The 12,137-nt window shown below is 40.0% G+C and overlaps 1 protein-coding gene across 2 annotated transcripts in view; it reads right to left on the bottom strand.

Moving 5' to 3' along the window:
• Positions 1–12,137, bottom strand: part of SUMF1 (sulfatase modifying factor 1) — a 105,095-nt gene that overhangs the window by 80,525 nt on the left and 12,433 nt on the right. For both annotated transcript variants that reach the window (XM_082728896.1, XM_082728897.1), the window contains exons 2-3: positions 6,129–6,302; positions 2,166–2,240 (exon numbers count right to left, since the gene is read on the bottom strand). In XM_082728896.1, the coding sequence (XP_082585022.1) occupies positions 2,166–2,240; positions 6,129–6,302 (249 nt within the window). The remainder of the gene's footprint in view (positions 1–2,165; positions 2,241–6,128; positions 6,303–12,137) is intronic.

Genomic DNA, 12,137 nt, shown 5'->3' with positions numbered 1-12,137 from the left:
TGCCACATACTACCTGAACTCACCTCCTGTTTCACTTCAAGTCTTCTCCTGGACCATCCCTGTCTTGTGCTTCTGGAAACACCAGGTTAATAAAAGGTCTGGTAGGGGTGCCTGGGTGGTTCGGTAGGTTAAGTGGTTAAGCACCTGCCTTGGGCTCAGGCTGTGATCCCAGGGTCTGGGGACTCCCTGAGATGGAGCTCCTGTTGGTCTCCCTGCTCAGCGGGAAGCCTGTTTCTCCCTCTCCCTCTGCCCCTGCCCCTGCTCATGCTCTCTCTCTCTCTCTCTCAAATAAGTAAATAAAATATTTAAAAAAAAAAAAAAAAAGGTGTGATGCATGCGGGTATGTTAGACCTAAGAAGGGATTGAAAAACAAAAACTTAGCACTCTCAAATCATCAACAGATGCATTTTATTCATTCCAGCCCTTTCTAAACACACTTAAAAGGTTTGCTTTTCCATTATGAGCATTTAAGCAAGAGATGAGCACTAGGCTCCTGTGAGAACTACTTGTTATCGTCCTGGTTACAAGCACACACACTTCGCTGGGTACTTACAGGGCACCCTCAGAGCCTAGCAATAATCTGCCTTTGCCTTTATGCCTAATGTGCTTGGAGGTTCTCGAGTGACAAGAGGCCCTGTATCCGAAAGAACAAATTACAAAAATGAGTACAAAGGCCCTCCATCATCTGAACTCTGTATCTTAAAACAAGGCACCACATCCTGAGCTGCTGGCTCATCAACACTAGGCCAATGTGACCTCAAAGCCCCTTAAAAAAAAAAAAAGGTGTATCGGACTACATAATAAAATAAAAACTTGTAATGAGCAAAAAAACTCTCAAATAGCTCAGTCGTGTTTTAAAAACATTTATGTAAAATACATATTAAAAAATGGCCTGATTCTCCTGTAAATGAATCGAGAGCAAGTCTGGTTGTATCTCCTCTCTCCCTGACCACCTTGGCTACAATCATTTGAAGAGAAAGAAAAACAGGAGCCGGACGGTTTCATTTTTCTGGCACTGCTGCTTACAAGAGAGAAGAACAAGAAGAGTGAGGCCAACACATAAAGACCAAGCTCAGGCAACTGAAAGGGAACTTGTGCAACAAAGGAAGATTAGGGTTGAATTCCTGTCTTCAATCTCTGTATCTTAATCAGTCTCCCTTGAAAGGAAGGCTGACCCCATTTCCTCTCTTCTCTTACTACCTCCAGCCTCTTCTGCATTTCCTTCCCTCTTTGTTTTTTTGAACCCTCAAACTCCTAGCTTATCCACAATTTTTTGTTTTTCCACCTCTTTTTTTTTTTTAAGATTTTATTTATTTTTTTGACAGACAGAGATCACAAGTAGGCAGAAAGGCAGGCAGAGAGAGAAAGGAGGGAGCAGGCTTCCCGCTGAGCAGAGAGCCCGATGTGGGTCTCGATCCCAGGACCCTGGGATCATGACCTGAGCTGAAAGCAGAGGCTTAACCCACTGAGCCACCCATGCACCCCTATTTTCCACCTCTTTATGAGACTTGTATGTAAACAAATTCTTGAACATATGGAAATCCAAAGTTCCGCTCACCACAAAGGTGCTTATGGAAGCTCAGTCCACTGCTTCCATGACTCCTGAGAAAAACACACCTAATTCACATTCCCTAGATCCTCTTTGTTAAAGCAGGTATACCCTGGGTAGTCAGGCCAGCTCCCAGGCTCACCTTCCTATGAATATCCAGAGCAAGTTCCCTTTCATGAATGCTTCTCCAACTGTAGGAATTCATGAATCAGTTTAAATAGGAAACTCTCCACACTCACGCCTGAGGAGATCAAGACTTACAGAAGTTAAAGAAAATTCACATTTAACCCTCCATTCTAAAATGACTACAAGTGAAGAAACCCAGAAATGTCCAGGGCTCGGCTAAGCCCTCCATAGCGACAAAATGTGTGACTCGGGTACAGAAGACAGAAACTCAAGTCAGACCTGACACTTTCCGCTCCATCCTGGACTTGTGTCATTTTCCTCAAGGCGTGGGGCCCTGACCCACAGGCCTGCTTTTGTGGGCCCATCTGGAGCAGGACTGGTGAGGGGCTAGGGGGCTGAGGAGTTGTGGCCCTTATGGCTTCGAGTTTTAACCCAGCCCCTTTCCAACAAACAGCAGAGAAATATGAGAGCCTGGTTGGACATTACTTACTGCCTGCTGGATATCAGTCTTCACTTGCTCACTCAACATGCCTTCAAAGACAAAGGAGTCACCAAACTTCTCGGCCTGAAAGGAAAGAAGGAAATAAAAGTCCAGAATGGTTGTAGCAACGTGTTTCACATGGAGAGTTTTCTCTGTGCGTAAAAGTGATTCTTCTAGTCCAAATGAACTTTAGTTATTCTTATGACTTCCCAGAGGATTCGGAGATGACTTAAAAGCATCTGGCTTCCTATTAAAACAGGTTAATATCAATCACTTACAGAGATCACGGTCTTTTCAGGCTCATTTAGCTGATAAGAATGCAGACTGGAAGAGATTAGCTTTTGAGAATGTGATTGCTCTTGTTGATGGAAACACATCTCCACAAGTATTTCAAATGACTTGGAAAATAACAGGATTCTTTACAGGTCAGTTTACATAACCAACCTTTGTCCTTTGCTCTGCTCCTGCAATCTAGCTAAAAGAACTGAATGACATTGTTGGCTGATATTCTGATAGACTCTGGCTCCCCAAAGGGATCAACTGTGTTTATAAATCTCAAGTGGCCAATTGAAGCAACAGATGGAAATCTGTATTTTTATTATTTTCATTTAACATTACTGCCTCGAGTCCTCATCTATCTCATTTTATCTGTTGCATCGACCTCATACTGCAAAGGCCCACATTAACCCCTTCATCTCCATGACTCTATTCTTCTAGTTTCCCTCCTCTTTCTAACCTCTTACTCATCTCCTGAAATACAGGGCTCTTCTTCTAGCCCCTAGAATGCTGTTGCTCCCTAGTGCTCTGCCCTGCTTCTTCTTTCTCTTCACCAGTGGCTCTCAGGCTTTGTGTAGCGGAGATCACCTGGCCAGTTTACCAAACTATACGTTACTGCCCCGCAACCCCAGAATTTCTGATTCTGGAGGTCCAGGGTGAGGCCAAAGAACCTGCACATGTCAACAGCTCAGCTGGTGACTGGTGGTCCAAGAGATCACACTTTGAGATACACTGACCTACTGACAGACAACTTCCTCCAATCTCACTGCTATAATGACCAGCAGCATGTACTTCAAATGACCGTCCCATCTCCACCTCCATCCAGGCCAGTCCTGTCCTCACTAAATGATATGAACTGCTTACTGGATTCCTGTAGTTCAGGCCTTACAAAAATACCTCGAACTCCTTTCCCTGATCAGAGCTTCTCATCTTCTCTTCACCCCTGCTCTTCCTCCTCTTTCCTTTGTGGGAAAGTGCCTAAGCACCCAAACCATCCCTTCATCCAATGAACAAGTTCCAAACATGTTGCCCTGTTTGGGCAGCCTGAGTGTGAACTAAATGACAGAGATACAAGGTCAGTATTAGGTAAGCACAGTCCCTGTCTTAATAGCACTTACATGTGGGGGCACAGACAAAACTCAAGTCAAAGAAAGGATGGAAGAAAATACTTATAACTTTACTTGACCTTGTAAGGTAAAGGGTATCAAGAAAAGCCTCTTTTCAATAGCGTGGGGAGAAGAGGTCTCCTTGAGAAGGGGCCATTCAGCTGCAAGGACTCAGAATGAGAAGGGATCAGCCATAGTAAAAGGGAGATGCGCATGGGGAGAAGGAAATTCCAAGGAGGGCAGGGATGTGAGCGGAGACCTCCAGCTGGAAAAGAACGCTGAGTTTTCAAGGAATCGAAACAAGACCAGCTGGGCTTGAACATGGTAAGTGGAGTATAATATAAAATAAAGTTGGAGAGATAGAAAAAAACCGTGAAGTATACTAAAAATATGAAACATTTATCCAAAGTAGGAGTTCTTAACACTTTTCGTACCCTGAACCCTCCTGGCAGAATGATGAAGCTTCGGGGCCTCCTTCTCAGAATGAAATGTTTAAATGTTTAAATACATAAATAAATATTTTCTTTTATGAAGAAAACCAGTTATCTCAAAATAGTAATAAATGTATAGTATAGCAATATATACATGCTCTTTATTAATATATTAAATAAGATCTAGTGGAAGGTCTCAAAATTATCATTTCTAAAGGAAGGATGAATGCAAACAATATTTCAAGATATCTACAATAACAATAACGTGCCAAAAATGTTTGTGATTTCTACTGGTGACAAAGTTATAAATACTGCTACTATTACTGTCATCTGTCTCATAACTGAAGGAAATGCCATACTTGCGTGAAAGGGTAGTAAAAAGCCAGATGTCGTTCTTCCCCATCCACATTCCTGAATGCCCTAAATGCTGTTTATTCTGTCTTCTTTACGAAGAACCCTAGTCTGAGGGAAGCTTGTCTTCTCCCTTAAGTAGACTATCTAGGAGACTGACCTAAAAGTATCCTATGAAACAAAAAGAAGAGGGTCTTCTGCTTAATTCCTATAAACAGGTACAAAAGAGAAAACTGCTTTGTATATTTTAGGAAATTCCGAAGAAATGTGATGCTGCAAAACCAAATTTGAACACATTTTTGCTTTCAGCAATTACTTTTTTATTTAAAAGGGAAAAAATGTCCTTTTGGGAGCTGGGTGGGGGGAAATAAAACAAGGATTCCACAAACTGAAGGCAAAGGTAAAGTCCTTTGCTGAGAGAAAATGACAAGCCTACAAAACAGTGTATTTTATCTTACTCTATTTTATTTCATTTTAAAGATTTTATTTATTTTATTTGACAGACAGAGATCACAAGCAGGCAGAGGCAGGCACAAAGAGAGGAAGGAAAGCAGGCTTCCCACTCAGCAGAGAGCCCGATGCGGGGTTTGATCCCAGGACCCCGGGATCATGACCTGAGCCGAAGGCAGAGGCTTTAACCCACTGAGCCACCCAGGCGCCCCTCTTATTTTATTTTTTAAAGATTTTATTTATTTGACAGAGACACAGCAAGAGAAGGAACACAAGCAGGGGGAGTGGGAGAGGGAGAAGTAGGCCTCCAGCTGAGCAGGGAGCCCAATGTGGGGCTTGATCCCAGGACCCCAGGATCATGACCCAAGCCAAAGGCAGACGCTCAATGACTGAGCCACCCAGGCACCCCCAAAACAGTATATTTTAGACACTTAGAGAAAGTTTCATAAACTAAAAGCCCCCTTCTTCTTACTCCCTTTTAGAAGAAACATCAAAAAAAAAAAAAAAAGAAGAAGAAGAAGAAGAAGAAGAAGAAGAAGAAGAAGAAGAAGAAGAAGAAGAAGAAGAAGAAGAAGAAGAAGAAACATCCATTTGCAGAACCTTGCTTTGGGATTCAGTGACAAGAGAATAACTTGGAATTGCTACAGGAGAGTTTATGAGTTGTCAGGCATTAAAATAAAACCACAGGAGTGCCTGGGTAGCTTAGTCAATTGGGTATCTGAATCTTGATTTCAGCTCAGGTCATAATCTCAGAGTCATGAGATCAAGTCCCACATCAGGCTCTGCACTGGGCGTGGAACCTGCTTAAGATTCTCTCGCTCCCTCTCCCTCTCAACCCCCACCAACCACACGTTCATTCTCTCTCTCTCTCTCTCTCTCTCTCTAAAACAAAAGAATAAATGAAAAAAACCACAAAATTTGAAAAGCTATACTTTTCTATCTATTGCTTAAGGAAATATGTAATGCTTCTTGAACAACCAAAGTGCAATTTTTAGAGAGGAAAAAGTGGCCTTACTTTAGATCCTATCTGCTATGTCAAAAAGCCTAAGAAGACAGTGGCACTCTCTGGTATATTACAGCATTGATATTACAGCATAATGGTTAGAAAAGAGACCCTGGCATCTCACTAGCCAGGCTTGAATCCCAGCTCCACCACTAGCCAGCTTGGCAACTCAGGGCAAGTATCTTTTCTAATCCTCAGTTTGCTACCTGAAAAATAACCGGCCTCCTGGTGTTGCTATGAGAACTGGATGAAATATATATAAGCTGCAGAGCACAGTACTGGGCACATAATAAAAAAAATGGTTAATCAACATTAGAAAAGAACAAGTTCTTCCTTCCCATCCCAACCCTATTACCTCTGTCAAATAGCCAGTTGAGTTCACAAACTTCTCAAATTCAGCATTACTGACTTCATAGGCATCCATGTAAAAGGCATCGATAGCAACTCTCCTGGCAGGTGCTTCCCCATCTTGCTTTATCTGAGGATCATCTGTGCCCATTGTAAACACTCCGGCAGGGATGAGGACCATCTGCAGCGAAAGGGAAGACGGAGAGTCATGCCGTCACAGCCAAAGTGGGCCTGTTTCAAGGACAGAGTGCCTAGCACACAGTAAGCACCCAAAAGTTATTACATACCCACCACAGAAATCACTGCACAACCAGTAAAATCACTCCACACACCCAAGAAAGGGAAGGATTAGTCTCAAAAAGAAATGAGAATTCTTGCTATGCCTGGTGGGCTCAGTTGGAAGAGCATGTGACTCTTGATCTATGGGTCACAAGTTCAAGACCCACATTGTGTGTAGAGATAAATAAATATTAAAAAGGAAGGAAGGAAAGAGGGAAAGAAGGAAGGGTGGGCTCGCTCCTGGGTGGCTCAAACTGTTAAGCATCTGCCTTTGGCTCAGGTCAAGATCTCGGGCTCCTGAGATCAAGCCCCATATTAGGCTCCCTGCACAGTGAGGAGCCTGCTTCTCCCTCTCCCCTTGCTGCTTCCCTTGCTTGTGCTTTCTCTTGCTCTCGCTCCTGCTCTCTATTAAATAAATAAATAAAATATTAAAAAAAAAAAGAAAGAAATTAAAATCCTCTTGGCAAGTAGTTCTTTAGTCCAAACTCTACTTGATACATGCCATGGAAACAGGTCTGGAACAACAGTCACCAAGCTGCTGATGGCTCAAGTACAAAGGCAAGGAGATATTCTACTTCTTTATACATTTGAGTATGTTTTTCCTTTAATATGATCTCATTTCTTATAATTTCTCATTGAATTACTTTTAAAATCAAATGCAAAAATGCCATATGTAATATTCCTAAAAACCACTGAGTGAATGTGCATCTCCAGTAAAACAGAAAATACTTAAATCACTGAAATAGAATATCTAAAAAGTTTAATAAGGGGCCATGTCTTATTCTTATTATGTCCTTGTCCTTAACTGATTCCTTATTAAAACTCTAACTGCAATTACTTTGCTCCTATATACTGTCTCACATAAACTCTAAACTCTAAGAGACCATTGGATTGCCTTGTTCATATCTGTATTTCCAGCACTAAATATAGTGCCTAGGATTGCACCAAAAATATTCAGTTAAGAAATGTAGGCCTATGCTCAACATCATGACTTGTTAGGGAAATGTAAGTAAAAACTAAAAAGAGATTCTACTTCATGCCCACTAGCATGGCTATAACCCAAAACATGGACAATAACAAGTGTTGACAAGGGATTGCAACCTTCATACATTGCTGGTAAGAATGTAAAACGATGCAGCTGCTTTAGAAAACAGTCTCTTGGTTCTTCAAAAATCTAAATAAAGCATCACCATATGATACAATTTTACTCCTATATATATATCCAAGATAAATGAAAACAAACATCCATGAAAAAAACTTCTTCAAATGTTCATAGCGGTAATATTCAGAATAGTCAAAAGTCCATCAAATGACAGATAAACAAAATGTGGTATATGCACTAAATGAAATATTATTCAGCCATAAAAAGGAATGAATTAACAATACATATTACGATATGGATGAACCTTGAAAACATTATGCTAAGTGAAATAATCTACTCATAAAAGGCCACATATTATATGAGTCCATTCATATGAAATGCCCAGAACAGATAAATCCAAGGAGACATAAAGTAGATTAGTGGTTGCCAGGGGTTGGAGGGGAAAAAAAAATGAGGAATGACTGCTAATGGATATAGGGTTTTGGGGGCGGGTGATGGAATGCTCTGGAATTACTGATGATGGTTGACACCTTGTGAATGAGCTGGGAAACACCGAGTTGTTCAAGTTATAAGGCTGAATTTTATGTTATGTCATTCTATCTTAATTTTTTAAAAAAAGAACACAATCATACCATCTGTAGACACAGTATCTTACTTTCTAATCAGCTGAGTGAAAAAACAATTCATTGACCTCCCAGCAGCGTAAGAATTGTGAAGCCTCTAATCTATAAAATAAGGGTTCAAATTGAGGAGGGAAAAAAAGAAAGCCAAAGAGACAAAACTAGTTGGAATAAAAAGAAAGAATGTGACTTATCAATAACAGCAGAAGACCTAGAAAAACAAGATTAAAAGAAACAGAAAGTAGCAATCAACAATCACTGAATCCTACTATTTCCATTGACTTCCATTACTAGTGACTGTCTTTAATTCTGTGCATCTATTTCCCAATGAAAATGGAGCTCTTTTTCTATGACATATGGGTAATAAATGTCTTATTATTTGTTCAATGTATTACTATTACTCTAAGAAATCATGTTTGACTACTCCTGTTCCCTAATCCCAGCATTACAGAGGTCACTCCATCTTGCTGGATTTCTCCCCTCCTTCTATTCCCAGAAACCTGCAAGAGCCTCAAACCAGTCACCCTGACTCCAGTCTCATCCTTTCACATCCCTCCTTGCTCCTCTGTTAGCCATTTATCTTCTATTCAGTCATTCATTCAACATATATTTAAGTACCTACAGAACTTTCTGAAATGTCAGCCCTTGGAATCCAATGTAACTTATTACAGCTTTGTTTTTAACAGAAAAAGACTGGCAATAAACTAAATGCCCATCAGTAGTGGAAAGGTTAAATAAATTGTGGGCTATCCACACAACAGAAAATTAAACAGCCATAAGAAAAGGAAATTTATGACATTTATAAATATAGAGTAAACACAGTCGATTAAACACTTATAAAAGCTAGTATGAAGGTTCAAAGACAAAAGTAGTGAAAACAACTCATTACAAGAATTAGTTAAGGGATGAGTTAGATGAAAAGATATATAAAGAAATATCAAAAACATGAAACATGGCAGCAGGGAGTAAAAATATTAAGCCTTAGAATGCAATCAAACCTAAATTATCTACATAAAAGTGGGCTGTATAGATATAAGATGTTATATGTAAACCTCATGGTAACCACAAAGGGAAAACCTATAGTAAATATACAAAGAATAAAGGAAAAGGAATATAAGCATACCACTAAAAAAAGCCATCAAATCACAAAGAAGGAGAGCAAGAGAATAAAAGATGAACAGAAAGACATAACCAAAAAAGCCAGAAAATAGTGAACAAAATGGCAGTAAGTACATACCTATCAATAATTATTTGAAATGTAAATGGACTAAGTTCTCCAATCAAAAGACACAGAGTGGCTTAAAAACAAGACCCATCTCTATGTAGTCTACTAGACGCTAACCTGAAATATAAGGACACACGGAGACCGAAAGTGAAGGGAAGCAGAAAGATACTCCATGAAAATGGAAACCAACAGGAAGCTGGTGTAGCTATACTATATCAGACAAAACCAACTTTAAAATAGAGACTACAGGGGCGCCTGGGTGGCTCAGAGGGTTAAGCCTCTGCCTTTGGCTCAGGTCATGATCTCAAGGTCCTGGGATGGAGAACACATCAGGCTCTCTGCTCAGCGGGGAGCCTGCTTCTCTCTCTCTCTCTCTGCCTGCCTCTCTGCCTACTTCTGATCTCTGTATGTCAAATAAATAAATAAAATCTTTTTAAAAAATGAAAAAATTTAAAAAATTAAATAGAGACAACAATAAAAACAAGGAGAACTACATAATGATAAAGGGACCAACCCAACAAAAGCATTTAACATTTGGAAAAATTTATGTAGCCAATATAGGAGCACCTAAATAAGTAAACCAATATTTCCCTAGAGGGAAAAACAGACAGCAACACAATAATAACGGGGGACTTCATATCCCATTTACATCAATGGATAGATCACCCAGACATAAAATCAACAAAGAAAGAGCAACCTTAAACAACATGTTAGACCAGATGAACTTAACAGACATATACAGAACAACCCAACCAAAAGCAAAAGAAATACATATTCTTCTCAAATGCACACGGAACAGTCTCCAGGACAGATCACATGTTAGACCACAAAACAAGTCTTAATAAATTTAAGAGGACTGAAATCATATCAAGCATCTTTTCCAAGCACAAAAGATATGAAACTAGAAATCAATTCCACAAAGAAAATAGGAAAATTCACAGATAGAGGAAAATTAAACAATTTGCCACCAATCAATCAAGAAATCAAAGAAGAAATTTTAAAAAATTAATACAATGAGACAAACAAAAATGGAAATAAATCAAAATTTATGGGATGCGGCAAATAAATTCTAAGAAAAATTCAGAGCATTAAACACCTATCTTAAGAAACTGGTTCTCTGGGGCACCTGGGTGGCTCAGTGGGTTAAAGCCTCTGCCTTCGGCTCGGGTCATGATCCCAGGGTCCTGGGATCGAGCCCCGAATCAGGCTCCCTGCTCAGCAGAAGCTTGCTTCTCCCTCTCCCACTCCCCCTGCTTGTGTTCTCTCTCTCACTGTGTCTCTCTGTGTCAAATAAATAAATAAAATCTTTTAAAAAATTAACTCAAAATGGATTAAAGACAATCTGAGGGTTTTGAAGGGGCGGGGAGTGGGAGGTTGGGGGAGCCAGGTGGTGGGTATTGAGGAGGGCACGAATTGCATGGAGCACTGGGTGTGGTGCAAAAACAATGAATTCTGTTACGCTGAAAAGAAATTTTTTAAAAATGGATTAAAGACTTGAACATAAGACCTGAAATCATAAAATTTCATAAGCAGTAAGCTCCTTAACACAGGCGCTGGTGATGATATTTTTGAACCCAACACCAAAAGTAATAAAATAAAAAATGAGCAAATGGGGCTATACCAAACTAAAAATCTTCTATACAGCAAAGGAAACTATCATCAAAATAAAAAGGCAACCTAAGGAATGGTAGACATTTTTTGAAAAACATGTATCTGATAAGGAGTTAATATTCACAGTGTATAAAGAACTCATGGAACTCAACAGCAAAAGAACCAAAAAACAAAAAACAACTCTGATTAACAAATGGGCAGAAGATCTGAACAGACATTTTCCCAAAGAAAACATACAGATAGTCAAAAGGTACATGGAAGGATGCACAACATCATTATTATCACAGAAATGCAAATCAAAACCACAATGAAATAGCACCTCACACCTGTCAGAATGGCTATTATCAATATGCCCCAAATCTGTTACAGTGGCTACTATCAATAAAACAAGAAGTAACAAGTGTTGGCAAGAATGTGGTTAAGAGAAACCCATGTGTACTGTTAGTGGAAATGTAAATTAGGGCAACCACAATGGAATCCAGTATGGAGGCTCCTCAATAAGTTAAAAAATATTATTTAAAAAACTACCACATAATTCAGCAATTTCACTTCTGGGTACTTACCCAAAGATAACTAAAATACTAGTACAAAACACTAGTACACTAGTACAAAAACACTAGTACAAAACACTAGTCTTTTTATTTTTAAGATTTTTTTTTTTTAATTTAACAGAGAGATTATAAGTAGGCAGAGAGGCAGGCAGAGGGGGGTGGGGGGGAGCAGGCTCCCTGCTGAGCAGAGAGCCCGATGCAGGGGCTCGATCCCAGGACCCTAAGATCATGACCTGAGCCAAAGGCAGAGGCTTAACCCACTGAGCCACCCAGGCGCCCCACAAAACACTAGTTTGCACTAGCACCTCAATGTTCAATGTAGCACGATTGACAATAGCCAAGCCATGAAAACATCCTAAGTGTCCATGAATGGATGAACAGATGAAGAAATTGTGGTATGGGGACGCCTGGGTGGCTCAGCTGGTTAAGTGTCTGCCTTCAGCTCAGGTCATGATCCTGGGGTCCTGGGATCGAGCCCTGTGTTGGGCTCCCTGAACAAGAGGGAATCTGCTTCTCCCTTTCCCTCTACCCCTCCCCACCTCATGCTCTCTCCCTCTAATAAATAAAATATTTTTTAAATTGCGGTATGTATGTAAGTATGTATATATGTGTGTATAAATATATGTCC

Source organism: Mustela nivalis (genome assembly GCF_964662115.1).
Source record: "Mustela nivalis genome assembly, chromosome: 1".
Classification (NCBI taxonomy): domain Eukaryota; kingdom Metazoa; phylum Chordata; class Mammalia; order Carnivora; family Mustelidae; genus Mustela; species Mustela nivalis.
Note: the sequence above shows the minus strand (reverse complement) of the source record. Positions and strands in the feature narration are given on the sequence as shown.